This window comes from Python bivittatus, unplaced genomic scaffold, assembly GCF_059951505.1.
Source record: "Python bivittatus isolate LINGU-HERP-01145 unplaced genomic scaffold, Pbiv_v1 ctg000700_np1212, whole genome shotgun sequence".
Classification (NCBI taxonomy): Eukaryota; Metazoa; Chordata; class Lepidosauria; order Squamata; family Pythonidae; genus Python; species Python bivittatus.
This window is the reverse complement of record NW_028277098.1, coordinates 104,487,249-104,514,798: the sequence shown is the minus strand read 5'-3', so window position 1 is coordinate 104,514,798 and position 27,550 is coordinate 104,487,249. Positions and strand designations below refer to the sequence as shown.

Genomic DNA, 27,550 nt, shown 5'->3' with positions numbered 1-27,550 from the left:
GGCCAGCTCCCGGCCGCCAGGCGCTCCCCTCTGCTGAGGACGCGGCAGCTTCTTTCCTCCTCGGCCCGGCGCATCCCCGTTGCTGCCGCCTGCGCCGGGCAGGGCCGGCGTTCCGCTCTGCCTCGCGCGCTCCCCTCCGGGCCAGGATCGCCCCGTTGCTGAGAAACGCCGCTGCTTCCCGCGGCTCCCCGCCCCAGCCGAAGCGGCCGAGCCCGTGCACCTCGGCTAGCGGCAGCGAAGCGCAAGAAGGCCCCGAGCGCCGCCGGGCTTTCCCTCCACTCCCCTCCCCTCCCTCGGGCTGGGGCGGGCTCAGGGAAACCGCCAGGGGGGGAGTATAAAGGCGGAGGGCGGCTGGCAGAGCGCGAGAGGCCGGACGAGAGGACACGGGAGTGCCGGCAAGTGTGGCGGGCGACCGGGCGGGCGAGAGGCGAAGGCGTCTCCGGAGGGCGGAGTGGCGGGGGAAGCGGGATCCTCTTTTCCTCGCGCACCGGCTCTGCCGCCTCCCCCCTCCCCTCAGTTCTTGAGGCTGGCAGCCCTTTTGGCCGGGAGCAGTCCGCGCCCGGGCACTGGGGCTCGGCATCAGCTCTGAGCGCGGCCCCTCGGCCACCGCTTTGCTGGAGCAGCGACAGGCTCCTGCGGGCTTATTCGCGCAAAGCGCATTTCCCGAACGTGTTTAGAACCGGGGGAAGAGTGGCGGAGGTGAACTCGCCTTCGGGACTTGGGTCACAGCGGCTGGACGCGCAGATTCGCCCGGCGCGCTGCCTCCGGTGCGGGTCGGCTCTCGGATGCTCTCCGGGAGGCTGGTCGCCGGTTCCGCGGAGGTCCCGGCCCGGGAAGGAAACGCTGCGAAGCCGTGGCTGCCAGCCGGAACACTTCATTAAACGCGGGCGGGCTCCGGAACTCCGAGGAGCGGCTGGCCCGGGACCCTGCCCGCCCCGCCTCGACTGCCGAGTTCCGCCGTTCCGCCTTTCCCCGGCAGGCGGGACGAGCGCTGCTGAGCTCACTTCGGGCCGGCCTGGCTCAGTGCGCCAAGCGAGCGAACCCTGCCCGGTGCGCGCGGCCTTCCGGGCAGGGGAGTCGGGCGGAGGGCTTGCTTGGGTGCCAGTCCTGTGCCAGCCGGGCGGGGCCCACGCCTGCATCCCCCGCTCGCTTTTTCCAGGGACCGGAGTGGATAAAAGGGGCCGGAAGAAAACGCCGCGAGGCTGCGAGGTCGTTTCGGAGGAGCCCTCGCCACTTGGAAAGCTCTCCGGAGCAGCGAACGGACGAAAAGTCGGGTTGCCTCAAGTCAGCCCGGAAACTAAGCTCGGATCCTTAGCCACAGACTCCCTTTATATTGCCCGGGGGAGAAAAGGCGGCAGAAAGAAAAGGGAGAGGCGAGGGGCTGGTTCTTCCCTAGACCCCTAGCAGAGAGCAGTGGCCTCCGCCCCCCAGAGGACTGGTGGGGGGGTCTTCGAAGCTATCCAGGCTGGCAGTGGTGCTTTCTGTTGCGGGCCTGAGAAAGCACGCCCTCCCCAGCTGCCTGGAGCCTTGCGCTCTCAGGACTGGGCCAGGTCCGAGGTGTGCCCCCTGCAGACGCTTCCCTGGCTCCGAGCCGTGAGCTGCCGTCTTGCTCCCTTGCAGAAAGCGCTGCCATGCTGCTCCACTGCCTGCTGTTGCTGCTGACCTGGCTGGGCCCAGCCTCTGCTGCCCGCCACACCCCTGCCTGTAAAATGAGAATCACATCCAAGGGCTTGGAGCTGGGTAAGCAGCAGGGGAGGGGCCAGCAAGCGAGAGGGGCTGGGGCAGAGGGACTCCAGACTTTGGGGAGGCCTCCCCCTGGCTTCCAGCTGACGGACCACCGTTTCCCGGCTGGATTGGCCCCCCTGCCCACTTCACTGTGCGGACGGAACGGTGGCCTGCCTGTCACCTCCCTGTGGCCTGGCGGATAGTCTGGGCCTGGGGCTCCTTGCAGCCAGGGGAGCTGGGGGTGATGCCCCTGGGGGTCTTTTGCAGTGAAGCAGGAGGGGCTGCGCTTCGTGGAGCAGGAGCTGGAGAACATCTCCATCCCTGACCTGCATGGCAAAGAGGGCCAGTTCCACTACAACATCAGCAAGTGAGTTGGCTGGTTGGCTGCTTGCGGGCCCAGGACCCCGGCTCCTCCTGAGCGCCCTACCTCCCTCGCCCGCCTGGGGTGGAACACCCCAGAGTCTGATCCCTGCTGGTTGAGTGCAGCTGAGTTCATCCAATGAGTGTGCAAGCCAGGTGTAACGGTCTGTGGGAGTGACCTTGGGAGATGGTGGGAAGAGCCGCAGCCAGGGGAACCATCAGATAAGACGCAGCTGAGCCCGCAGAAGGAACGGGGGCCTGGCAAACATCTCAGAAGGGACCCTCCCTAGTTTTTTGGGCTGCAAAGGCGACGGGAGAGACATGTACATTCAGACTTGCAAGATTCTGTTAATGTCACCTTACAATAAAGTAGAATTAGTCCATCTGGGCATGCTTCCTATCTGGTCTACCTTGTAAGACTCACATTGATCTTGCAAGTCTCATGCTCTCTTCCAAAGAGAGGCAGAAGATCCTCCTAGGAATTTTAGGGATGGCCTCTGATCCCCAAGGGACTCCTCCGTCCACCGAGCACCTCGCAACACCAGCAGCGGGTAGATGTACAAGTGAACACAGTTTGCAGAACGCCATGACACAGCTAAGACAACAGCTGGGACGGAATTTGCCTTGGCCTGCAGCAGCACAGTGGCACGCAGCTCTTCTCCCTGCCTCCCAAGGTCACTCCCACAGAACCCTAACCCTAACTCACACCGGACGAAGTGAAGCAGTAGCAGACGCCCTCACACGGTATGCTAAGCATTTCTGTGACTTAGCTGGCTGTGGGGAGCTGGCCCATTTGGGCTAAGGCAGTATGGGAACCAAGACCATCGCTTCTTTCAGTAACCAGCTTAAGTGTGTTATGTCAATGCAGCCAAAAAATACTGTCATCATATGAGTGTGTGTGTATGTGGGGGGGGGTGGTATTTGGAATTGCCTATCCTCCCTCCTAGAATACAGGGACCTCCTCCAGGAATTTACCAGGGACTGACCAAAACTGGATTGATTGCACAAGCTCTTCAAACAGGGCAGAGAAGTGCAATAAAGTTTACCCATCATGCCTCTGTGACAGCTTATGCAAGAAAAATGAAAAGATCAGCCTGACACTGCTTGAAGGCTGGGCTGGGCTGGGCTGGGCTGGAGGCAGATCCAGGGTTATAACAAGGAAGCTGATGTCTATGTAAGTAGCAGGTGAGGAAAGGCTTCCAGGGTCTTCCAATCCTGGGTTTGAACCCCCAGAATTCCCACATTCATTTCCTTTCTACTTTACTCCTATCCCTTTTGTGTCCACACCACATCCTTAACTTGGTGCTGTTTGTGCAATGCCTTGAGCCACATAGGCTGAGGCAGGGCAGGGGATGGTATCAAAGTGGGTTGATGGCAGGCACAGGCAGGGAGGAGCCATATGCAGGAGGAAAAAAGTGGGGTGGGGGCAGTGGCCTGGCCTGTGGGACCCCCCACTCTGGCCATCTCTCTCTGCAGCGTAAAGGTGACTCACCTGCAGCTGAACTTTTCTGAGCTCCACTTCCAACCCGAGCAGCACCTGGCCTTCAGAATCAACAATGGCTCCATCAGCATGCGCTTCCGGCGCCAGCTCCTTTACTGGTTTTTGTGAGTGGCTTATGCCCCCCCCCCCCCCCCCAGCAGTCCTGCAGTTGGGACCCAAGACTTTTCTGCCTTGATTTGACACTGGCATCTTCTGTATAGTCTGAACAGGGAGGGGGTTTTATGGCTGAACAGGGAAGTGTGTGGCAAGGGGGCACTCTGTGGCTGGAAGGCGCCCCCCTCCCCTCACTTACTCAACTGCTTGCTGCCCAGCTATGATGTTGGCTCCATCAAGACGTCGGCTGAAGGGGTCAACATCCACACCCTGCTGAGGCTCTCCAGGGACAAGGGAGGACGTCTCAAGATCGCCAACATGAGCTGCAACGCTTCCATTGCCCGAATGCATGCAGGATTCAGCGGCACGCTTCGGTAACTCCAGGCAGCAGCTGGCAGCCCCTGCCCCCAGCCATGTCTCTGGAGAGGCAGCCCCTGGCCCCTCCCTCTTTCTGTGGCCTGAAATGCGCCCTGAGGAAGGACGGGAGAGGGAGCCCATCTTTCTCAAGGGAACCCTGGGCCTATGAAGGACCGAAGATATGCACGGGGTGGGTGGGAAGCCAGGACTCAGGTCTGGCAAGAGGTAGCCAGCAGCAGCTGAGAGTGCGAAGCAGGGTATCTTCTAGCTGCTATGGAAGACAAAGTTGTCTTGGTTGACAGAAGTGGCGGGGGGGCGGGCGGGGGGCTATATTCTTGGGTTTCTCCATGAAGGGGGATTTTTGACCTTGACCTGTCTTTCCCGGCTCTCTCCAGAAAAGTGTATGAATTCCTGGCCGTACTGATCACCACAGGGATGCGCTACGTCCTCAGTCAGCAGGTAAGGACCAAGCCAGAGGTGAGCTGTACTGGGGGAAGGTGAGGGAGGGCTGGCCTGTCAGGCGCAGGTGTTGCCAATGTCTCACTTGCTGGTTCCCACTCCCAGCTCCAGGGGGAGGGGCCGGTCTCCACCTCCTGCTTGGAGACACCCAGAGGCATCTGCTTGGCCTCTGAAGGATGATGGGCCTCGATCCAACCCCACATGGTGATTTTAATGCTTTTGTGTTAAGTAAGTGCCACCTACTTGGGAACTGAAGGGGGCCCACGGCCTCCCGTTTCACATCACTTTTCTGACTGCCAGTAGGGCAGACCCACCCACTGTGGGTCAAGCAACATACCCCCAAGGCCAACACAGAAGAGGGAAGTCCTGATTTTGCTTATAAGCGAGGCAATTTCCCACCTTACCTTATTCTGCCCATGATTTCTCATGATGGCTGTCTTGGGGTTCCAACCAGAGAGGGAGGTTTGCTGGCATGGAATAGTCTTGGAGGGGGTGCGCAACAGCTGGTACCTGTAGGGAGTTTGGGGCCAGCCTAGGCAAAGAACCTGCTTTAGGAGACACACGCTGCACCACGCTTCCCTCCCACTTCCCAGCAGCTCTGATGTCTCTCTGGCTTTCAGATCTGCCCTGTGCTCAATCACGCAGGGCTGGTGCTGCTCAACTCCCTGCTGGACACCGTGCCCGGTGAGTGGTGGGCAGAGGAGCCCTGGCTGCCAAGGAGGGGGAGGGAGAAGATAGGCCAAGCTGGCCCAGGGTCTCTCTCCTCAGCTGTTTTTTCTGTGTCCTGCAGTGCGCAATCCTGTGGATGACCACATTGGCAGCGACTACTCCCTACTGAATGACCCCCATGTCACCACTGACACCATAGACCTGGATTTCAAGGTACCTGCTGAGGGCCTCATGCAGAGGGTTCCCTTGTGGGATGTGGTATCAAAGAGAAATTGGGATGGGCAGATTAGTCGTCCTCCTCAGTGCTGCCAAATGAGAATGGCAGCCACATTTTGTGTCTGGTGGAACAATATACTATGTGCTGAGCACCACGCTGGGTCTGCTGGCCTCCCCTTACAGCTAGTAAAAAAGAATTTTTTTTTCAGTTTGGTAGACCGCCATAGTGACATACTAAATACTAGTAAAACATACAGCGAGAGAAGCCTTTGCAGTGTATCTGGGTCTGAAAGTACAGTAAGCAGATTCTCCCCTGCCTGCAGTCCTCCACCCGTGTTGGTTTGGGGCTCAGTCCTGTCTCAGACCCAAGCAACGAGGGGAGGGGGCTGTGGCCCCAATAGCCCATCCTGGGCGCTCTTCCTGACGTGACCCAGCATCTTCTGCTTCCCAGGGCATGTTCTTCCCCTTGCGAAGCGAGAACGAAACGCTGGCCAATCTGGCTGCAGAGCCTCTCATCACGGAGTCGGAGCGCATGGTCTACATGGCTCTCTCAGAGTACTTCTTCGATTCAGCCCTCTTCTCCTACTACCAGGCGGGGGTGCTGAGCATGGAGTTCGTGGGTGACGAGGTGGGCTGAGCAGAGGTCTCTCCAAGAGGCCATGGCCGGAGGGGCCGCTGGCCAGCAGCAGCAGAGGGAGGAAGGCGCAAGGAAGCTGCTGCTCTGCCCGCCACCTGCCTCCTGTGCCCCATCCTTGTTCCAGGTGCCGAAGGACTTGCAGGTTTTGCTGAGAGCCTCCCTCTTCGGAAGCATCATGCTGATGGTAAGGTGGGGGGTGGGGTGGGGTGGGCTGGGAAGGAGGAGGAGACCCTGCAGGAAAGACCCCATTATCCCAGGAGTAACTGACCATCACAAAGTTTTGTTTTCTCCTGAGCTGCACAGAGCAGGGAAATTCCGATTTCTGTCCCAAAACTTGCCATTCAGCTTCATGTAAAATACTGGGGTATCTTATGAAGGCAGCCCAGTTTCTCCAGACCCCGAATTCCACTGTCGTCGTGCTCCCTGCTTTACTGTTCTTCTGAAGTAAAAGACTCTGATTCTGGCGGCCTTTCCTGGCTCCTGGGGTGGTGATGAAAACTGGCAGCTTTTCTTTCAATCCCTTATTACCGAAAGCCGGAACAAGCTCCCTCCAGGCCCCTGAAGTCACAAGGCAGTTCTTGTTCCTTTTTCGCAAGCCCTCTTCCCCCAAGGGTGCCTGGATCAATCCAGCAGGGCCCAGCTGGCTTTCAGGGCTCGGCTGACCTGGCCCACGTCCCCTTCCCCAGAGCCCTGAGGTGGCGGACGCGCCCCTGACGCTAAAGCTGCGGGTCACCGAAGCGCCTCGCTGCACCATCAGGCCCTCCGGCACCTCTGTCTCAGTCGCGGCCCTGTTCAACATCTTCTTGGCCCCCCTGGACCAGCCCCTGATCCTGCTCTCCAGCCTGACCATGGTGAGCCCACCCGCCCTGGGACCCCCCTCCCTGGGGGTTCCCCTCCCACCCTTCTGCTGCCTCTGGTGCTGAGCAAGGGCCATCCTTCCGGGCAACGGTGGCTTTCGAGGGTCAGGGCTGACCTTCCAGGCTGCAGCAGGCCGCTCCAATGAGGACAGGGCCTGACTGATGCCGAGGGAGGGGTCCGCAGGCCGTGGTCTGGGCCCGCCCTATCCCATTGCGACCTCTCTCCCCCACAGGAAGCCCGGTTGAGCGCCAAGGTGGTACTTCACAAAAAGGCTCTTCGGGTGCAGCTCGACCTCAGAAGGTAGCGCTGTCCGTCATGTCCTGGGGGGTGGGGGGCAGAAGATGGGGGACCCCGTCTGGCAGAGCTTCTGGCACTCATCCCCACCCCTGCCCCCTTATTCAGGTTCCGGATCTACTCCAACCAGTCGGCGCTGGAATCCTTGGCAGTAAGTCTTTTAGAGGCAGGCAAAGGAGGGGCACAGCCCGGAAGCTAAGTCCATCTTGACTGAGGGGGGCCCTGGGACTTTGTCCCCCACAAACCCCCCTTCCGCAAAAGGTGCTGTGCCAGGGCTGGACTGGTCCCAACCCCTCTCCCGTCCCCCCCAGCTCATCCCGCTGCAAGGCCCTTTGAAGACTCTGCTGCAGATGACCATCATGCCCTTCATCAACGGTAGGCACAGGGAGGGGCCGTCCCACGCCGCTCTGACTGAGGGCGACGGGGGCAGGCAGGAAGTCGGGGGGGGGCTTGGTCCTTCGCGTTTGGGTGTATGGGCTGCAGAAGAGGGGCCGGGGGGGGAGCATGTTGTGCATGTGCACTCACACGCTCTGAAGGTTCAGCGATGCCCCAGCCGGGCATCTCGCATGGCTCCAGGCAAAGCAGCCCCCTCTGTTGCTTGCAGAGAAGACCAAGAGAGGTGTCCGGATCCCGCTCCCAGAAGGCATGGACTTCACCAAGGAGGTTGTCAGGAGCCACTTGGTAAGTAGGATCCCTCCCAGCACGGCAGAAGAGCCGGGCTGCCTGCAGAGCCCCCTCAGGCAGGACCCGTGGAGCCCCCAACCCCGTTTCTCCTTGCCTCTTCAGGGCTACCTCACCATCGGGGCCGACCTGCATTTCAGCAAAGGGCTGCGAGAGGTCATCGAGAAGCTCCGGGCCCCGCCTGGCCCTGCTCCACCCCCCATGGCTGCATAGGGGCTCCGGGTGTCATCCCCACCAGCTCCGAACTCCTCCTCCTCTCCCTGCAGAGCTGCATGAGGGGCCTTTGGAAGCTTCTGGGGCGCTGAATAAAGAGCCCGCTGCCCGCCTACTTCTGCCTCCTCCCTCCTCCTTTCGGAGCCCAGGCGCGGGGAGTGCGGGCGGGGAGGGCTCTTCTCCAGGCCCTGCAACAGCACTGCCAGGCAGGCTGGCCCGAGCACACTCACGGGCCCATGTGGGGAACGTGAAGTGAGGCCTCCATCTTGGCTGGCAGCTGGCAGGGAGCCAGAGGATCCTCTGGGCCAACGCCCTCCCAGGGCTCCGGGCCTCCCAAGCATTTCAACCCTCCTGCAAAGGGGAGCCCCCCCAGCATCTGTTTCATCGTGGAACAACAACTCCTGTGGAGAATGCGCGGATGGGCCACAGCCTTGGTGGTCTGGCCGTCCCAGGAGGAGCTCATCGGGGTGGGGCAACTCAGTGCAACATCTGCAACACCTCTGGATTTCAAGCAAAAAGGCCCCCGGACTTTCCTGGGTTGATGAGCTGAGGGGGATGCTGAGGGAGCAGAGCCCTCACCCCGCAAGTCAGAGGCCCTCGTGCCGGCTGCCCAGATATTTGAACCGGTCCTTGGGCTGAACCAGGCCCTGCCCTCACCCAAATCCTCCGTTGGCCTCATTTGGGGGCCCAGCTGGCGGCAGCAGCCCAAGATCCCCCGCTACCCACCCGTCCCAATCCCTAAGGGGAGCACCTGGATAGTCGCTAAGAGATGCGACCATGCGGCTCTGGAAGTCACAACTTGGCTGCAAATTCGGGGGAGGTCCAAGGGGGTCACTGCCCCGGTCTGCTCCCCTTCCTCAGGGCTTGGCCTGGGGCCTCCCGGGAGAGGCAGGGGGTGGGCCGGTCAGAGCTAAGGCTGCCTGCTCAAGCCCCTTCTCCAGATCCGCCTGGGGTTGGTGGGCACCCCATTCCCGGGTGGGCAACCCTCTGTGCTGCAGCTGGAGGGCAGAAGGGAAAGCCTCACAGGGCGCCTCCAGCAAGGCCCTGCCGCTTGCTCAGCTCCCTCCCGGAAGAAAACGCACGGCTGCTGCTGCCCCTCCCCACCAGCTGTTTCGGGAGCAGCACAGAGGGCAGGCCTGCGGGGGGAGGAGGGGGAGGAAAGGCTGAGGCCGGCCACTGCTTCACACAGGATGAGGAGGATCCTTAGCGACCAAGAACCATGGTCTGGAGCCAAGGCAGCCCTCTCCTCCAGAGATCACACGCTCCTTTCCTTTAGAAAAATAGTAGTTTAATCCCTTGCCTGGGCCAGAAACCAAGGCTCTTGGCCTCAGATCCAGACCCTCCTCCAAGAGCAACCGAGAACCAAGGCTGAGAAACGGTCCCTCCAGGGACGAGAACGAAGGGGAACTTCTTCCTCCCTGAGGACAGTGCAAATGTGCAGAGAAGGATGAGGGAAGACGGAAGCCGTGCAAGAAGACCTCCTCCGTGCAGAGGCCCTGGCCAAGGGGACCAAGCCCCCCCGGCCTTCTGCAGAGGCAGCAGGTCTCCCCAGCAAAGAGGCTCTCCCTGAGCTCTGGGCTTAGAAGGGCTGCCGGGTGAGGAACCGCTTAAGCATGTTGAAGGCCGCTCGTGGCTGGTCAGCGGGCACCATGTGGCCAGCGCCCTGCAGGGGGAGACACGAAGCGAGGGTAGCCTCACCGAGACCTTGGGTGGGCAAGCTTTGGTCCTGGGAGGGCCCGGGCTGCAGCCCCCCACGTTACCTTGACAGTAAGGAAAGCGATGTTGGTGAACTCCTTCACAAAGCCCCCGATCTGCTCCTGGCCGTCCTCATCTGTGAAGATCCAGGGCCGCCGGGCCACCTCCACCTGCCAGTGAGAGGACGGCTGCGGTGAAGAACTCGAGGCTTCCAGGGGCCAAGAGCACAGCATGGAAAAGAGGGGCCTGGTGGGGCGGGGTCACAGCTGGAGCCGGCGAGGAATCCGCAACTGCAGGTTGCGCCCCAGGACCCCCATCGCCTTCCTACCGGGTCCTTCCACGCATTCCCCAACCCGCAGGGAGAAGCCGCAGGCTGATCGACGCCCTCTGCGTAGAAGGTGGCCCAACTGGCCCCTTCCCAAGAGAGACGGGGGGGTCTGCCCAGGGCACAGCATAGGGCAGAGCAGCAGGGGGGTGCCAGAGTTGGGCACTCCGCCTGCCCAGCCCTGATCCATGGGCACGGGATGGGATTCTCCCACAAGAGTTGCCCCAAAGACAGTGCTGGAGACAGAAAGCAACGCCAGCTCAGCCCACCTTTTGCTGCAAGGACTCCACAAACCATTCGTCCCCCAGGAAGTTGCAGGCCATGTCCACATCCCCGTTGTACAGCAAGATGCGGTATTTCTGCAGCAGAACCAGGCCACAGTCAGCAGGGCCCCCAGGGGGAGCGCCAGCCCGCTTTTCCCTCCGCTGGCGGGGAGGACAGCAGGGAATACTGCCCCCCTGCCCAGTAGGCCCCCTGCTCACCCCATCAACTCACCCCAGTGCTGAGCAGCTTCAGGTACTGGTCGTTCACGTTCATGTAGAGGCGCTTGTAGCCGCGGCTGACGGTGAAGCTGAAAAAGAGCACCCGTTTCGTGGTGGCCTGGAGGTGCCCCTGATGCAACGAGAGCTGCCTAGCGCCCCCCCTCACCTGCAGATCTCCCACGCCGGTGCGTCATCCTCAATGTGCAGAGCGTGGCGCACGTCAGGGTTGTTCAGGTAGAGGGTGGGGCCCGTAGTGTTAATGCAAGGGGGGTCCAGCCGCACCTTCTTGGCAACTTGCAGGTTCAGCAGATTCTGGGAGGAGGGGGAACGATTTGAAGCACAACTGCTCTAGCCTGCTTCCACCAACGATCCACATCCTCATTTATTCATTCATTCATTCGTTCGTTCGTTCGCTCATTTATTCTCCGGGGTTTGCTTGGTCAGCTGCCTTCAGGCCATTCAAGGGGCAAAGCAAAACTGCCTTAGGTCGCGGCCTCTGCGGAGTGAGGGGCTCCCGCCGCTGCTGAGACGCCCAGGCAGCCCTCACGGCTGCTTCCTTCCCTTGCCTTCCGGCAGACCGGCTTAAAACCGAGGCCAGCCTGAGCCGGGGGCGGGGGGGAGAGCACGGACGGTGCATGCAAAGTTCGCCCTGCTTTCCCCGGCTGTTAGAAGAAGGGCGTTTCTAACCCGGTGGGCTCCTGGGGGTCCCCAGGAGAAGTCCCCACCCTGAAAGAGGCCATTTGTGGCTGCTCCCAGAGACCCTCCAGCAAAGGGTCTCCCGGCACACAGTCTTGGGCTCCCCCAGCAGGAGTTCTGTCTGGGGCCCCACGCACCCCAAGAAACCCCCTTCCTACCTGCCTCCAGGCGCTACGCAGCGGCTGCCAGATGAAGGTGTTGCCCAGGTCGTGCGTGACAATGACCCCGTCCAGGTCCCTGGGAGCCGGAGAACAGCCCTGAGCAGCCTTCCGAGGCCCCGACCCGCCCCCTCCACACAGGGGCAGCCTTGGCAGTGCCTAGGGTCCCACACGCCACTGCCAGGAGCCGGGGCGGGGGCAGCCTGCAAACCACCAGGCGCTTACCGGTATTTTCCTGGCACTCCACCAGCACAGGGGGCGTAAAGGTTGTAAATGTTGAGGCCCGACTCGTCGACAATATGGATCGTCTCCGACATCTGCAAGGAGCGAGAGAGCAGAGGAGCAGGCCGGCCTCGAGCGGGACGCAGGCCCAGACTCCCTCCGCCGCCCCAGGGGCGCTCCAGGCCCAGCCCAGCCCAGCCTGCAGCAGGGAGCGCCCTGGCCGTTCTCGCCACTCACGGCAATCGTGCAGTTCGTGTTGGGGTTTTTGTGAAAGTTGCACTTCCCCTGGGAGCAGCAGTAGCGCTGCAGGTCCGTCCAGAGCCTGTGGGACAAGCAGCACAGGGCCTGCTCAGCCGCCTCAGGGCCCTTCCAGTCTGCTGCCCCGCCAGCCGGGGGGCCGAACCCAGCCCCTCCCCTGCCCAGGACCCCGCGGCATCGCCAGCCCCCAGGCAGATCCTCACCGATTCCCCAGGAGGCCGTGGTAGTACGCAAAGTAAACCAGGGAGTTGTCGTTGGTCTCGTAACAGGAGAGCCCGTTGCCCACCGCGATCCCCTGAAACACACCGTCCGGCGACATCAAGGCGGGCCCTGCCGCACTTTCCCTCCGAGACGGGGCGGCGCTGACTTGGTCCAGGCAGCCGGGCCCTCCCCGCTGCTGGGCGGCCTCGCGTGACAGGGAAGCAGGGGAGGCGCCGGCTGGGAAGTCTGGCACCGTGCCCTGGTTTCGGTTCCCCAAAAGAGCACCTGACGCGAGGCTCGGGGGGAAGCAACAGCAGCTGCTGCTGCTCAGGGGAGCTGGTCTGGCTACTCTAAATCTCTGCAGAGCTGCCTAGGGCCTGGGCAGTGTCCTCTGGGCACCCCCTCACCTGCAGCCGCCACCCCGATCACGGCCAGGCCAGGCCAGTCCACCAGGGAGGCTGCTCCAGGGGACAGAGCCACTGGTACACCCACCTTCAAGTTGAGGCTGGGGTCCTGCATGACCCACTCCGCCAGGGTGGGGATGTAGATCCCCCCATAGCTTTCTCCGGCAAGGTAAAGGTCTCTGTTGCGGTGCTCTGGAAACAGGCCAAAGAACTCTTTCAAGGCCAGGTAGTTGACACGGGCCACCTGCGGGGGAGAGAGGGCACTCGGCAGGCAGCGGCCAGGGGCGAGGAGGGCAGGGCCCGCGGCAAGGGCCAGGACTCACCTCCGTGTCGTTGGTCTGGTAATCTTGGGTATCGGAGTAGGAGTAGCCAACGCCAACCGGGGACTCCAGGTACACGATGTGGGCGAGCTAGAGGGGAGACACGGAGGAGTGATGTTCCGTGGGGAGCTTATCCTCCCCGTCTCTCGTGCCCTCTGGTGGCGGGGCAGGACACGCCCCAGCAAAGCTTTCTGGGCTGGAGGGCTCACCTTATTCCAGGCGTATTCATTGTACTTCAAGCTGGCCCCATCTGGCTGGACCTAAAGGAGAACAGAAGGCCTTCAGGGCGAAGGACTCGGCCCTCCTCGGTGAAGACCCCCGGGATGCCCGCAGCCATTGGCCCGATACCAGGCTGTTTGCCCCCTGGGCACCTTGGAAGGTCCCCTGGCAAGGGCTGCCAGGCCCAGCTGCTGCCACAAGTGAGGCAACAGCTGCAGGTGTGGGTGTGACCTCACAAATGCCAGAAGCACAGGGGCTGGCCCTCCTGCAAGGCCCCCAGGAAGGCTGACGGGGGGCTCCCCCCAACCTCGGGAAGAGAGGGCTTCTGCCTGCCTCCCCACAGCCCAGGCATGGGGCCGCCGCGGGGGGGGGTCCCGACCGTGAAAGGGCCGTGCTCGGTCAGAAGTCCGTCTAGGGAGCTGCAACCGGGGCCCCCGTTCAGCCAGAGCACCAGCGGTTTGTCCACAGCGCCGGAGCGGGCGTCCTGGGCCTCGACGAACCTGCCGAGAGAAGCAGCCGCGGTCGGTCGGTCGGTCGGAGGGGCTGGCCCCGGCGCCCCCCGCCCCGCCCCGCCCCACCAGCCAGCCAACCAGCCTACCAGTAGTGCAGGTACTTGTCGCCGTCGACGGCCAGGTAGCCCGTGTACTGCTCGAAGGCCGGCTGCTTTGGCAGCCCCGGCAGGAAGCCGATCGCGTACTTGGAAGACGGAGAGCCGGACCCGGCGGCGGCGGCGGCGGCGGCGCCCAGGAGCAGCAGCGGCAGCAGCAGCAGCGGCGGCGGCGGCGGCGCCATCTGCGAGGGGGGCAGCGCAGGGCGGGCGGGCGGTCAGCCGGGCACGGAGCGGCCCTCCGGGTGCTGCGGCACGAGGCGGCCGAGCTCCCTCCGGAGCGAGCCCCGCGCGGTGGTCCCAGCGCGCGACCGCCCCTCCCGTCCCCGTCCCCGTCCCCGTCCCCGCGCTTGGCCCGACCGCTGCCCCGGCGAGGCTCACTCGGCTGCGGGGGTCCTCTTGCTCCGGCGGCGGCGGCCGGGCGCACGTGACTGCCGCTCTCCGCCGAGCCCTGGTCACTTGACGGGCGGGGCGGGGCCCGGCGGCGGCCAATAGGGGCGGCGCGCCACCTCGCCCCGCCCCCGCAGGGTCCCCGCTCCGCCCCGCTCCGCCCCGCTGCGGAGGCGGCGGCGGAGGAAGCGGCGCTGGGGGCTGCGGGGCTTCGCCGGGCCGGCCCCAGCCGGGGCTTCGACGCAGCGGGGGGACCGGCGCCCGTCCTGCTGCGCAGCCGTCTGCGGGCGCAAGCGCGGCCCCCGCTCCCGGGGCCTTCTGGGAGTTGCAGTCCCGCCGCCCCCGCGGGCTCCCCCGCCCGTCCCCGCGCCGGGGCTGGGGCGGAGCAGCCGCTCCCTCTTCGCGCCGAGACGCCGCCGGGGCGGGGCGGGATGAGGGTTCGCCCGCGGGGGTCTGGAGCGGGATTCCCGGCTCCGCCGGGCGGGCGCTCTGGAAGGGGCTCCGCTCGGGTGGGTGCAGACGGTCCGGCTCCGCTCCTGCCCGCTCGCGCTCAGCGACCCGGGGGCTGCTTCGCCCGGGCGGGGGGCGTCTCCCTCGCCTGGCCGCGGGGCCCAGACGGCTGCTCCCCCGGGGAGGGCAAGGCCCCTCGGGGCGGGGGTGGGGGGCGGGGGGCGGGGGGCGGCCGGCTCCCTCCGCGCGGCGGGGCTGAAGACAGCCCGGCGCGCCCGCCCTTCGGAGGCGAGAAGCGCTCGGAGTGGGACCCGCAGCCCTTTCAGGCCGGGCAGAGCCTCCCTGAGCCGCCGCCCCGGCTCTCTGCCGGCCGCCGAGGAGGGAGGGCTCCGGCTGCAGCGGGCGCCGGCGGCCGGCGGCATTGCCAAGCTGCCGCCGGAGCCCGCGCCTGCAGCCGCTCCCAGGCCGGGGCGCCGGGGCCCATGGGGGCTGCTTCCGCGGGCCCGCGCCCCGTCTCGGCCGGGGCCGCCCCGCGCGCGCCCAAAGGCGCGCTGCCCGGGACGGGCAGGCGGTCTCACGCTGGCCCCGCGGGACGGCCTGGCGCTAGGACCGGCCGGCTCCCCGCCACCCGCTGTCCCTATTTGGAACGGAGCGCCCGCGAGGGCGACTGCCCCGACTCGCAGCCCGCTTAAAATAGCCTCTGCTGCGGCCGGAGGGATCCGAGATGGCGGCCGCGGGCCACCCCCCCGCCCGGTTCCACCGGGTCCACGGGGCCAACGTCTGCATGGACCCCTCCTGCACCCAGGCCACCCGGGTGGAGAGCTTTGCCAACGGCCTGTGCTTCAGCCACCGGCCCCTGGAGCCCGGGCAGATCTTCCTGGTGGAAATCGAGGAGAAGGAGCTGGGGTGGTGCGGCCACCTGCGGGTGGGGCTGACCGCGCACGATCCGCGCAGCCTGGGCGTGGTGCCCGAGTACTCGCTCCCGGATCTGGTCAACATGGGGGACAGCTGGGTCTTCGCCATTACCCGCAGCCACAACCGCGTCACTGAGGAGCGGGCGGCGGCCAGAGTGCGGGGCTTCCTCTCTGGCCCCTACCTGATCATCGAGCAAGTCCGGATTCCCCGGGACAAGCTGGTGGGCCGAAGCAGGCCTGGCCGGTACAGCCACATCCTGGATGACCTGTACAAATCGAACGTGCTCCCGGCCACAGCCCGGAAGAGTCGGATCGGGGTGCTCTTCACGCTGCAGCCTGATGGAACAGCCGATATGCACATTGTCATCAACGGAGAGGACATGGGGCCCAGTGCCAGGGGCCTCCCTGGCGCCCGCCCCCTCTATGCCGTGATCGACATCTTTGCTTCCACCAAGAGTGTCCGAATCATCCAGGTTGAGTATGGCTGTAGGTATTGCCATGTGTGTCCAGGGAAACCCCAAACCCAAGACCCTGGGCCCCAGCTACACCAGCATGGGCTGCTGGTTGGCTAGAACTAGGAAAGCCCCACAGGGTCCAGCCCAGGCCGTCTCACGGCGAGGGCCGCACAGCTCTGTGTTGGGCCGGAGAGGGAGCCCAGGTGAGGGTGGGAGGCGTTGGCACGGAGAGAGCCCCGGCCAGAACCCTGCGGTTTGTTCCTGGCCAGCGTTGGGAAGCTGTGGGAAGGATCTGAGTGTCCGTGGTGTAAGAGGAGCTATCCGTGATGGCCTCAGACAGCCAACGACAACAGGTGCAGGAAGACAACTCGCCAGGCAGCTTTGGGCCAACCCGCACACCCACCCCTGCCCATGCTAGAGATTCATGCCAGTCCTACAGCTTTGATGGAAAGATTACAAGAGGTAGGGCTGGTCTAGATGCTTCTGGAAGGCTAAAAAGCGATTTAGGAACGCTAAGGATTATCACCGTCTTAATAAAACATTAATTAAAAAAGGGTTATACTGTCTTACAACTAAAGATCAAACCATCTGGCATCTTGCAGATTAATATGTTTATGATGATGGAAAGTTTCATGGATCACAATCCAGCCATGAACCACAAAGAATGATTGTGACAATAAACTGGTTAATCTTTAAGGTGCCACAAGTCTGGGTGGTTTGTGCTGCAAAACACTAATGCAGCTTCAGTCCCTGTGGAGATTTTAAAAACAGGGCTAGCATGAAACTGTCAAAACACATGAAAGAAGGTAGCGTCTGAAGAGCATGGCTGCAGGACTGCCTAACCACAATGGTTTTCAAGGGGGGCTCTGAGAAAACAGGAGTTCAGGACAGTCCATCAGGAGAGAAAGCCACCGTTGCTGACTTCTCCGCTGTAAGCCAGGAGGGGGTGCAGCCAGCATGGCCAAGAGTGGAGCATGCTGGGAGTTGGAGTTCAGCGACATATGGTGTGCCAGGTGTTGCCCAGCCCTGCAAGTGCAGGACCACGTGAAGCCTTACCGGGGCCTGCAAGGCGCTTAGGGGGCCAGGAAACTAAGAAGCGGAGGGTTTCTAAATACGCTTAATCCTTTTTCCTGAGTTCACACAGTTTATTGAGTCATAAGCTAACCCAAAGGGCTGGGTTTCCCCATGAGTCTAAGTCACCAAAACCAAATAAACCACAACAGTCCCAAAGTTAAAGCTACCCAAGCCTATTCACTTGTGGCTTCCAACGTTATGCAGAGCACAGAAAACGAGAGAGAGAGAGACAGCAGGCCGAGGCCCCTCGCAGCTTTGCTGCTCTTCTCTGCCCCACTTCCAATTGCCTAGACCCTTCTTCGATTATGCTGGCCCAAATTGAGACTAATGCAGTGTCTAGAAACCATAGCACTCCCACGCGGGTAACCAAAAGTATGGATCCGGAGTGTGGACAACACCATCACAATAAAAAAGGAACAACTAGAGAAGACGCGTGAAACAGTCAACAGCATCTTCAAAGGAATGACATTCACAAGGGAAGAAGAAAACAACAGCACGCTACCCCTCTCGGATATCCACGTCAGCAGAGGAGATGATGGCAAATTAGAAATGCAAGTCTATCGAAAAACAACCCATGCTCACCGAGCGCTCCATGACCAAAGCAACAACCCCACCTCCCACAAGAGCTGTATAGGAAACATCATTCAGTTGAGCACAAACGCACTGCAGCAACCCAGGACAGCAGAAGAAGGAAACAGCCTATACAACATCTGCCCACAAAATGGATATCCACGCAACTTTCTCAAAAGTGCCTGGCCACTCACCCCACCACAGCACAACCCACACAAGCTATGAAAGGGTAGCACTCCGGTACACCAGAAGCATCTCAGAAACCACCCACAGACTATTACAACCACACGGCATCTCCGTAGCACACCAGCCAACTAAACCCTCCCAAACGTCTTAAGCAAACCAAAAGACCCCGTAGCCCAAGAAGAAAAAGCAGGAGTCATCTACAACATACAGCGTTTAAGGACCGTAGCAGCCATCACGGAGGACAGGCAGGCAGAAGGCTGGCAGAGCGCGTCCCCGAGCACCAACTAGCAGTCAGAAGACACGATGAAACCCCCCTAATCTCACAACACGTGGACAGACACAACCACAGTTTCAGCTGGGAAACTCTCAGCGTCCTAGACCAAGCTAGATCCAAAAATGCAAGGGAATGCCCGGAAGCTTGGCACTCAGACAAATCAGCCATCGATAGACACATAGAGATAAACAGCATCTACACACTATTCAAAAAAGGCAATAAAAAAGCTAAGAAGGAAACAAAAAGACCAGCACACATCCTCCCCAGCAACCAAAACCCAGATAAGCAGGGACTGACGCCAGACAAACAAGCAGAAAACAATCAAGGAACTACCAAGGAGAAAACCACACTCCACCAACACGGGCAGGCCATGCTACTGTACTGTATGTAAACGGAGCAAACCCCACTCCATTCTAGCACTGAAGATGTTACCTAGTCGGGTAATGAAGTGAATAAAGTATCAGTACTGAGTTACAATTAGAACAACCTCAAGGCCAGAGCAAAGGCGGCACAATAGCTTTGTCATAAAAGGAGGCGCTCACCGCTCACAACGGACGCACTTCCAAGGCCCTCCGTAATGGCCCTGTTCTTGTGGCTTTCTGGAAATTCAACAGGGTGGGTGTCTCTTGGTGTGGGCGTGTGGATTTCTCTCTTTCTAATGTGTAAGTTGCTGTTCCAAAGAAGGAGGTGGGAGAGAGGAGGCTTGTTCCCACGGTCCCTGCAAACAGCCCTGCAAACCTCCAGGTTTTACTGGCCAGGCAGAAGTCACTGAGAAGAGGCGACTGCAGAGGTACCCAGGTCCCAGGCCATGAAGGGCTTCAAAGCTCATGAGTAGCCCCTGTTTGTAGCAGTCTTTCCGGTATGCATTTTTCTCTCATCCACAACCTCTTTCACTTAATCACGTCATCAAGAAAACCCCTTTCAGACTTCTCTTTAGTCCCACAGAGAATTGTGGCCCTCTGTAGCAGGGTGATTTCATGGTTCTTGGCAGCTTCCACATCCTTTTTCCTTACTTTTTCTTCCATTTATTTTGTTTGGAGAGTATTCTGTCTTCTAATACTTCTTCCTACAGGACTCATAGCTTTTTTTTCAATCCTATTTTCATGTTCATTTCTTTCACTTCTTCCTTTTTCTTCCCAAGATCCATTGATGACACTGAAAAAAACGTTCCATTCAGACCCTCTGGTCACGCTTGCGTCCGTCACTGATCCCCTCCATCTTTCATCAGAAGCAGTCGGACCAATCGTGCTTTTAGACTTACGGTCCTTCCTTTGCCGTGCGCACAGGAGTTGACCTGCGTGTAAGTCACCTATTGGCAACAGACCTCCTCCTACGTGGACGTTCCCCAAACAGCCTTCTCGTGAATTCTCGGGCCTGCGAATGGCTCGGCCGCTGCTTCTGGGCGCCCTCGCCGCCTCCCGCCCGGCCGCTCGTGTGGCGTGGCGTACCGGGAGAGTTTCCCCCCGAGCCTCGCTCGTTCAGGACGCTTCACAGCGTTCTTCCAAACTCACCTCTGGTTCTCCCACTGTCACCACAGCGCAGCGTGCAACCCACGGAGTCCTGCTTCGATACCTAGCCGTGGCAACCCAGATGGCTCCAGTTCGTTCTTTCTGACATACGTTTTAGTCCTTCTGCTCATAATCAAATCCGCATCTTCACTTCCCTGCGCGCATTCGTCAATTTCTCTCTACAGTATCAGACCCACTCGGTTCAGATCATTTGTATCTGTCCCCTTTCTATTTCCTAGGCCCCCAACATAGCAATCTTTCTTTTTTCCTTTCATTTGCTAATTCATGCTGTTTACCATTTTCTCCTCTTACAAGTCCGAGTCTCTCATATGCTGTGGTTGTCGCTGGCATGTTGACCTGTGCCACCCACCCACTCACTCAAGGCTGAGAAAAATAAACACTGTAGTTTAACCCTAACCTGGTCTGGGGTCCTGCTGTAGCCCAGCCAGCTTGGTTGGATAGGTGCTAGGGAGCCATGCAGGTTCCTACTGAGATTCCTCTAGGAGCTCTGCTAAAAATAAATAAAACACACTTCTCAGTATTAAAACCATTTTAAAATAAAGCAGATAAAACACAGCGAGGCCATGCCAAAAAGAAGTAAGAGAACACCGCCAGCGGACCCGGGCAATGCTGTTCTGGCCACTGCTGCGTCGCCAGCATCCAGCACCGCACACCCTTAGACTAGGACAAGCTGCCTTCTTCCTTCCTGCAGGCTGAGTGGCAGCAATTATTTTGGAATGGGAAAATCAAACTTAACTGAGTCATCAAGCTTTAAGAAATACTAGGCATTTACAGATAAATGAGTTTCCTTCTTTTTAATTATAGTTTTCTCCACCAATCAAGTTGTTTAAATTAAAACCAATACAACTAATAATATAAATAGCAAAATGCATTAATACAGGGTACAGAGCATTCTCTCTTCCTAGTTTTCCCCAAGAACAACCCTGCGTGAGGTAGGCTGGGCGGGCACGAAGTCCTGCAGGAAGCTCCTGTGGCGGGGGGCCCTTGAGTCTGGGCCCCAGCCCAACGCCTTCAGCCCCACAGCTTGCCAGGACCATGACTCCGAGGCCAGTGGCAGGGCAAGAGCAGGATGCTGGCCAGGCTGCCCGATGAGGGGAGGGCTCTTGGCGTGTGCATGGCCCTCAGAAAGCCCCTTTGTCCCAAGAAAGCAACAAGATGCAGGACCTTAAATATTTCCCTCCCTGAAAGATTCAGAGCAAACGTGAAATGCCAGGATACCAGCTCTTTATAGCAACTGCAAGGAAAGAATCCAGACAAATGATTCTGTGTCACTTTAACATCTATCTAGGAGATTTACTACGGCACACACTTTCATGGAATCTACTTCAGGGCGCCATACGTTTGCTAAGTTTTCCAGGTGCCACAACACTTTTGGTGTTGCTGTTACCACAACAGATTTACACAACTATTTTTGGAAATTATTCCTGAGGAATAAAGTCACACAGGGTAAACAGGACTAACATAACAGCTGCTTGGTATTTTTCAACTTCCAAGAGAATTTCTGGGAGGGAGGGTGATTTTGGGCCCTCCAGACAGAATTCACGAGGGTCATTTGGGTCATCTGGTCCAGCTACTTGCTCATGTCTAATTTATCAAATTATACTCTTAAACTACCCAGTAAATGCAGTACCTTGTGCAGGCTACAGAACAGTTGAAAATATATTGTAAGAACTGGATAATCAAGATAAAATCAACAGCAGGAACTGAAACTCTGAATCCAGTATCTACCCAGTCAGAGCGACGCAACTTGAGTTACAATAATGGGAGGCTTTAAAAGCACCACAGTGACTCTTCAGATGCCTGGGGGAGGCAGAAAGTTTTTGCCTGGTGCTAGAAAGGTTTTGAAAGAGGTGCCGGGCTGCCCTCTCTGCGGAAACCTTCCCAGAAATGGGGCACTGCCGAAGAACCCCCCGGCCTTTTCTCATTGGAGGGGCACGTGGAGAAGGACATCAGTGGAGGATCCAGGTAGAGAAGCAGGGGAGTGGGACTGCCCACCCCACCCCAAACTTATGGCTTTGTAAGCTAATGGCAGCATTTTGAGTGGGACCCAAAAGAGGTTGCCGGCAAAGATGGGAAAGCACTGGCTGAAAACGACTGCCTCTACCAGACCTGGCTGCCCAGGTGCTGCCCTGTTCTGAACCAACTGACCAGCCCAAATCCATTCCCTTGTATGGGAGGTGAAAGGGAGCACAGAGGAACCCTGCTGGTAGCTGCTCTGGGGTCCTCCAAATTCACCTTCTGGAACTGCCCGTTCAAATAAGAGTGGGGCCCAGAAATAGAGCAGGCTCCCCTCCAAACTCAGACAGCTGATCCAGAAGAAGGCCGTGGTTGGACCATGAAGGTTGAGAGAGCGATCATGGCAATGGAGCCGGAGGCCCAGTTCCAACCAAGAGTGCCTGAAGATTATCAGCAGCCCCTCGACCACTCCTGGGTTCCCCCTCAGTTACCCTCCCATCCTCCTGACCACTGGTCATGGGGGCTGGGGCAGGCAGGAGTGCGAGGACCCCTGAATTCTTGCCCTGGATTGAGGGCGCCAAGAATGGGAAACATATTCAGCTGTTGGGGAGCAGAGCAGTTTGGGAGGCAGAGTGGCCTAAGGCAGATGCTGCCTCCCAAGGGGATCACAAGAAGTTCTTCGCTTAGGGGGCGAGCCCTTCACAGCCAACATCAGGGACACACTGATAAGCGTGTGTCCGACTGGTCGCTTCCTGGCCAGAGAAGGACCATTGGCTCATGGCCTGGCCCTCCCTCTGGGTCTGCATAGCTTGCTAATCCACGCACCATGACTGACAAACCACAGTTACAGGCGAGGCTGTAACCCAATAAACTACTTGATGGATAAGTGGGACATGTGAGTGCAGCCACAGCTTGTGTGTTTGTTAATCCTTTATTTTAGCAAAACCCATTATACGTAAACTAAACGTGGCGAAGTGCCCCTAAGGTAGGAAGGAGAGTCAGTGTGGTGATGGCACAATCGCTTTCCCCTCCAGGCAGAATCCAGGTTCAAGCAAACAAATGGGCTTCATTGAACTTCTCCCAAGCCCCCAAACTGCTGCTCTGGGAAAGCAACACTGTTGTCCTGAAACCATTTCTGTCATATTTTAAATGTGACATCTCTCTGAATCTTAGGTGAGGGCAGATGAGCCTATTTGGTGATATTGTCATTTAGCCAGGACAGTTTGAACACATCTGTGTTTCAGTCGTGCTTCTAGCGTAAACAATCATAACCACTGTATTCATTTATACACTCAAACAACAGATGTGGCGCTTTATAGAATTAAAAGAAAAGAGCGAGCAGTTCCAATGAAGAAGAGATGAAGGGGGCAATGGAGGAGGATGATAACCAGATGGGTTTTTGTACCTCTTTAGGCTGGGCAGGGGACGGGGGGAGGTAGGAATGAGGAGCAAGAGAGCACAGACAAAGGCTCCGAGGAAGTAGTTGAGCTGGGAAGAAAGGAAAAGATGTTCCTTGCAGGGGCAATGGCCCCCTGCATCCTACAGATGGAGCCCAGCTGCTGGGGGCTAAATGGGAAGCCCCTGGCCACAAGGCCAAAGGGATGGGGGGGCTGGAACTAAGGGAAGAGGAAACCCCTGGTCCCAAAGGGTCTGACCTTCAGGGGCAACAAAGGAGGCCCAGAAAAAAGAAAGATGCTGGATTAAAAGGAAGGAAGAGAAGCCAGTTATGTCCAGCTGGGGCATCCCCCTGGTTTGCCAGGGGCAGGGGCAGAGCCCCCCAGAGGTATCGGTCAAAGTCTGGAAGGGGCAAAGAAGAGAGGGGAGGAGGAAGCACTGCCAAACCCAAGGAAGGAACATGAGGACAACCTGGATGAAGTTCTGAAGACTTTCCCCAGTTGAAGTATCAGAGAGGCAGGAAAGGAGCAAGTATGGAGGGTGGGAGGGAAGGGTTGAGGATGGGAAGGGCTGGATCCCAGCTGTCAAAGGACGGCCTTTCTCCTCTTGAGCAACCCTGATGCTTTGCCGTTAGGCAGGCAGCCCACGCAAGGCCTTTCAGATCCTTCCACCCACAGCATCCTTCCGAGGTGAGGAGCAGCAGCTTCTCTGAATGGAAGGCGCCATGGCAGAGACATCACTGCCCACGGGCAATGCTAATCCCATGCTAAGCAGGGTGGGGAGGGCTTTGTGGTACTTCAGGGGTGGGGAGCCCAAGGAGGTTCTCTGGGGTTGGCAAACAAGCCCCAGCTGGATCACAGGAGGGTGCTGCAGTTCAGCAACCGCTGAAGGACTCGCTCACTCAGGCGTTGCGATGCCGGGAGGATGGCGCGCCAGGGCTGGGCAATGCCTCTGCCGCGTAGCAACTTCCACTCTGAAAAGCGATGCCCTCCTCATCCAGGGGAGGCCCCGGGGCAGCCAGGAGGACCACTGGGCAGCCTGCCTGAAGGAGGGAGGGGAGGCCATGATGCTGGAGCCAGGTGACCACCAGCCTCGGAGGGAGGGGGCGGCTGGGAGCCAGCCAAGGGCAGCATCCGTGGTTCTGGGCTTTAGGCAGCCCAGGTGCCTTCTGGCTGAATCCATCAAGTGCAGACTGATTACGTCCCAACTTTCCCTCTAGACCCAGAGAGCTTCAGGGTGGACCCTGCTCCATGAGGGCTTCCCTCCCTCCCACTCAGCCTCGCCCCCGTTTTCGTTGCTGAGAGAGCAGAGGGATAATCCCGACGTTGTGCCACCCCTGACTCTGTCTCCCTCTCCTTTTCCTTCAGTCCCCTCCTTGCAGACGCTCTGCCGCATGGCCATCCAGAAGCACATCATCCATCGGCTGGCGATCGATGGGCTCAATCTCCCGCCGGTGCTGAAGAACTTTTGCAAATATGAATGAAGCACCAAGGCTTCTGCATACGCATGACACTCACACTTCACCTGCCCAACTGGTGTTTCTGGGTGGGTATGATTCAGCAAACGCGTAGGAAGAAGCCGACTCTCCTGACACCCTGCTCTGCCAGCAGCAACTCCTGCTGCAAGCAACAGGAAGCATCAGTTGGAGGCGCTCCCAAATGAACACGGATAACCTTTCGTGCCACAAAGGCAACCCGGAGGGTGCTGTGGTGGAAGTGCCCCACTGTGGAGAAGGCGAGAGTTGCCTACATACAAATCTGGATCAACTCCAGGATCAAGTGGCGTTATGGCAGTTCAATAAAAACAGCCTTAAGGAAAGGATCATGTTCTGGGCGCAAGGATGTTTCTGTAGCTTCTCCAGCCTTCGGCACGGTAGTTTCTGTAAGTCACCAGGGGGAACCATACAGGGGGAGTGGGCTCACCCCTCTCAGAGCTGAAAGAAGTTTGGTGGCCTGAGGGTCCCAGCTCACTTCAAGCCGCCTGACCTCTTGAGCACAGGGCAAGTTCTAGCACTGAATAGAGACCCCGCAGGTGGCCACACAGTGGGTCTGTATGACGTAAGGTCCAAGCCCTGTGATGCTGGTTCTAGAATGGGGGGGCTCGGGGTAGGCACAGCACGGCACTGACACAGTAGCACTGACCAGGTTGCAGCACGGACGATGGCCTATTGCGGCCTGGGAAAAGCTTCCTCGGCCTCCTTCCCACCCCCCCACCAAGGTAACCCCTCCCCTCTCCAAAATAGTTTGAACAAGCTCGACTTGGCAGCAGCGCGAGAAGGACCTAGAAATGCTAGCAGACCCCCAGCTGAGCAGTGTCGTGCTGCAGATAGATGGGCTCTGGCAACTTTGAGCTGGGTTACAGAACGCCCCACCCAAATCACCCAGATGGTACTTCCGTTGTATTCCAGGCGTTTAGAGCGCGTGGAGCCCAGTGTGCAGTGCTGGGCTGTGTGCTTTAAAGGGGGCACAGTCAGGTTTTTTGCCATCTGCCCAAAACCAAGAGGAACTTCTTTTCCAAGCCCAACTCTAGAGAGTCTCTTTAACAAGATTTATTAAGAAGGAAGGGATGGGGTTACAAGATGCCCACCAACTCAGCAGTTTCCTGTCTGTGACCGCTATGTCCCCACATACACTGAGGTGGGATCTTCCTCATTGTCTGTTTTATTGCTTTCCCTTGAACTGGCAAATGGGTGGGTCTCGTCACTAAGCAGAGAGCTTGGGAGGGGGTATTTATTTTACCTTCTCCTAAATCCTTATTACGGACATGGAGAAACTGGGGAAGGCTAGAGGAGAGCTAGCAGGATGGAAAGGGAACTGGAAACTAAGCCTCATAAGAAGCAGCTGAAGGAGCTGGCCGTATTTAGCCTACAAAGCAGTAGCCGGGGGGGGGGGGGGGAGGTATAGCAGCCCCCAAATATCTAAAAGGTGTACTGGTTCTCAGGAGCAGGACAAGGCCAGCGGGTCAAAATGGAAAGGAAGGATACACAGACTGAATATTAGAAGAAATTTCTTGGCAGCGGGACAGGCCAAGTGGTAGCCCATCCTGCCTAAAATAGTGGTGGACTCTTCCTTACTGGAGATTTCCAAGGAGGGGCTGGATGGCCACCTACATGGTCTCTTAAGGCCCCTTCTCCAGACATTCCATTATCTTGCACCTGCAGGAGACGTTACCAAAATATAGTCAGCCAGGGCAGCTGGGGAGAAGCAGCAGCTCTTACAGCCCCACGTCCCTTCAGCATTATCGGGCAGAAATACCCCTGCTGCTGCCCACCTGGCACAGGCTATGCCCATCTTACTTCACCCAGGACACTCGCATTCCCCACAGGAGCTGTCAATTTTCAGTAGGACTATGCTGATCTTCCTGGGTTCACAGACCACTTTGAAGAGGCTGGGGAGTAACTGCAGTTTCAATGGGGCAGTGCATGCCAAGCCTCCTATGCTCTTTGTAAGCTCCCAGGGTGGGGAAGATGGAACTAAGAGGATGAAAATTACAGGCTGCCTCTCACTGTTGTTCCTGGTATCTCCTTCTTGAGAAAGATGTTTACTCCACTTGTGCAAGCAAGAGGAGTCGCGGGCAGTGGGCACTGTATTTGTGCCCTGGAGCTCCTGTGGGTCCAAGTGCCCCCTCCCCTGGGCTGATCTCCTGAAAGAAGGAGGCTTCAGCTGCCTGCACCCCCTCTGTAGGTTGCATTGCTCCAGCAGGGAGGGCAGCTGAAAACACTGCAGACTCTCAAGGGGGTATGTTGTCCTCTGAACAGGAGAATCTACCAGCAGCAGCAGCAGCAGCAGGACCAAAGGGGCCCCACGGAGTCGGCCCAGCCTCTTTGCCCGGATGCCGCGGGAGGCCTCTCCTTCTGCCGGAATCCCCTGCGCTGCGGGACTCTTGCGAAGGAAGCTGCCGGCCAAACAGGCAATGCCTCTGCAGCGCAGCACTCTGCGGCCGCCCCAGGAGCCAGGCCTCCCCCAGCCTTGTGTGGGGGGCTGTCCAGTCCCAGGGGCCCTCCAACAGGGGAGAGTGGCCTGCTGGGAGCCACACCGAGGTTCCTGCTGCAGGCTTCCCCTTCAGAACGCGGCCCAGGAATACCCCCTGGAGCACCCAGGGGACCGGTGGCTGTACCTCTCTTCAGCGCCCCCGCGCCCCCTTCAGCAGCAGTCGAGCTCTGGCGGAGATTTCGCCCTGGCCCGGTGGGGCTTCCTGCCCAGCGGCCTCTTTGTGGTGTCGGCCAAGCTGAGCAGAGAGAGGGATGCCCAGCCACGGCTGCCTTTGTCTTCCAACATCTGCATCCTGACCCTGGCCATGATGATTGCTGGCATTCCCACAATCCCTGTGCCCGGGGTGCGTGAAGAAGACATGATCCATGCTGCCCAGTGCTTCATGGCGGAGAACCTCAACTCTGGCGAGGTCCAAGGGGAGGGAGCCCAGAGGAGGAGCTGGTCGGCCTTGCAGCGCCTTGGGCCTTCCTGCAAGAGGGGCCGGCAGCGCAGGCGGGCGACCCACCAAAGCCTCTTGCCTCTGTTTCTTGCCCAGCTGGAGAAGTAACAGCGGGGGGTGGTGGGGCTGGAGCTCTCCCTCTGGGGCTGAGAAGCCGACATAAAGGATTTGACGAGCACGAGCTTTGTGGCCCCTTCCTACCCAATGCCTGTGAGAGCCCCTTCCCCAGCTGGCTTGGCTGGGGATGGGCCTTCCTGCTACAACAGTTCCCGCCCC

General features: G+C 59.2%; 4 protein-coding genes across 7 annotated transcripts; 3 read left to right on the top strand and 1 right to left on the bottom strand.

The window, feature by feature from the left end:
• Nucleotides 1–262: 262 nt before the first annotated feature.
• On the top strand, nt 263–8,178 carry PLTP (phospholipid transfer protein). Of its 2 annotated transcripts, none has more exons than XM_088154469.1 (16): nt 263–395; nt 1,621–1,740; nt 1,993–2,092; nt 3,562–3,690; nt 3,898–4,053; nt 4,432–4,495; nt 5,116–5,179; nt 5,286–5,377; nt 5,832–6,008; nt 6,142–6,201; nt 6,704–6,868; nt 7,108–7,175; nt 7,278–7,320; nt 7,481–7,544; nt 7,774–7,850; nt 7,956–8,178. In XM_088154469.1, the coding sequence occupies exons 2-16, from the start codon at nt 1,632–1,634 to the stop codon at nt 8,061–8,063; spliced, it is 1,476 nt and encodes a 491-aa protein (XP_088010595.1). In that variant the 5' UTR covers nt 263–395; nt 1,621–1,631; the 3' UTR covers nt 8,064–8,178. The 2 variants fall into 2 exon arrangements, with proteins under 2 accessions (XP_088010595.1, XP_088010594.1); XM_088154468.1 differs by lacking the exon at nt 263–395 and adding an exon at nt 2,595–2,829.
• A 1,151-nt stretch (nt 8,179–9,329) lies between these two features.
• On the bottom strand, nt 9,330–14,327 carry CTSA (cathepsin A). 2 transcript variants are annotated; one of them, XM_088154470.1, is made up of 15 exons: nt 14,032–14,327; nt 13,642–13,835; nt 13,423–13,543; nt 13,034–13,084; nt 12,828–12,914; nt 12,593–12,748; nt 12,103–12,194; nt 11,879–11,963; nt 11,645–11,736; nt 11,420–11,498; nt 10,732–10,877; nt 10,579–10,654; nt 10,353–10,442; nt 9,824–9,928; nt 9,330–9,726 (listed from the first exon to the last, which is right to left on the bottom strand). In XM_088154470.1, exons 2-15 carry the CDS (start codon nt 13,833–13,835, stop codon nt 9,643–9,645), a joined length of 1,458 nt encoding a protein of 485 aa, XP_088010596.1. In that variant the 5' UTR covers nt 14,032–14,327; the 3' UTR covers nt 9,330–9,642. The 2 variants fall into 2 exon arrangements, with proteins under 2 accessions (XP_088010596.1, XP_088010597.1); XM_088154471.1 differs by lacking the exon at nt 14,032–14,327 and having other exon boundaries at nt 13,642–13,995.
• A 154-nt stretch (nt 14,328–14,481) lies between these two features.
• Nucleotides 14,482–24,669, top strand: NEURL2 (neuralized E3 ubiquitin protein ligase 2). Of its 2 annotated transcripts, none has more exons than XM_088154492.1 (2): nt 14,482–15,877; nt 24,211–24,669. In XM_088154492.1, exons 1-2 carry the CDS (start codon nt 15,215–15,217, stop codon nt 24,301–24,303), a joined length of 756 nt encoding a protein of 251 aa, XP_088010618.1. In that variant the 5' UTR covers nt 14,482–15,214; the 3' UTR covers nt 24,304–24,669. The 2 variants fall into 2 exon arrangements, with proteins under 2 accessions (XP_088010618.1, XP_007440837.2); XM_007440775.3 differs by having other exon boundaries at nt 14,482–15,890.
• Nucleotides 24,670–26,004: 1,335 nt separating this feature from the next.
• SPATA25 (spermatogenesis associated 25) lies at nt 26,005–27,550 on the top strand. Its single transcript, XM_025174753.2, has one exon. The coding sequence runs from the start codon at nt 26,675–26,677 to the stop codon at nt 27,380–27,382; it is 708 nt and encodes a 235-aa protein (XP_025030521.2). The 5' UTR covers nt 26,005–26,674; the 3' UTR covers nt 27,383–27,550.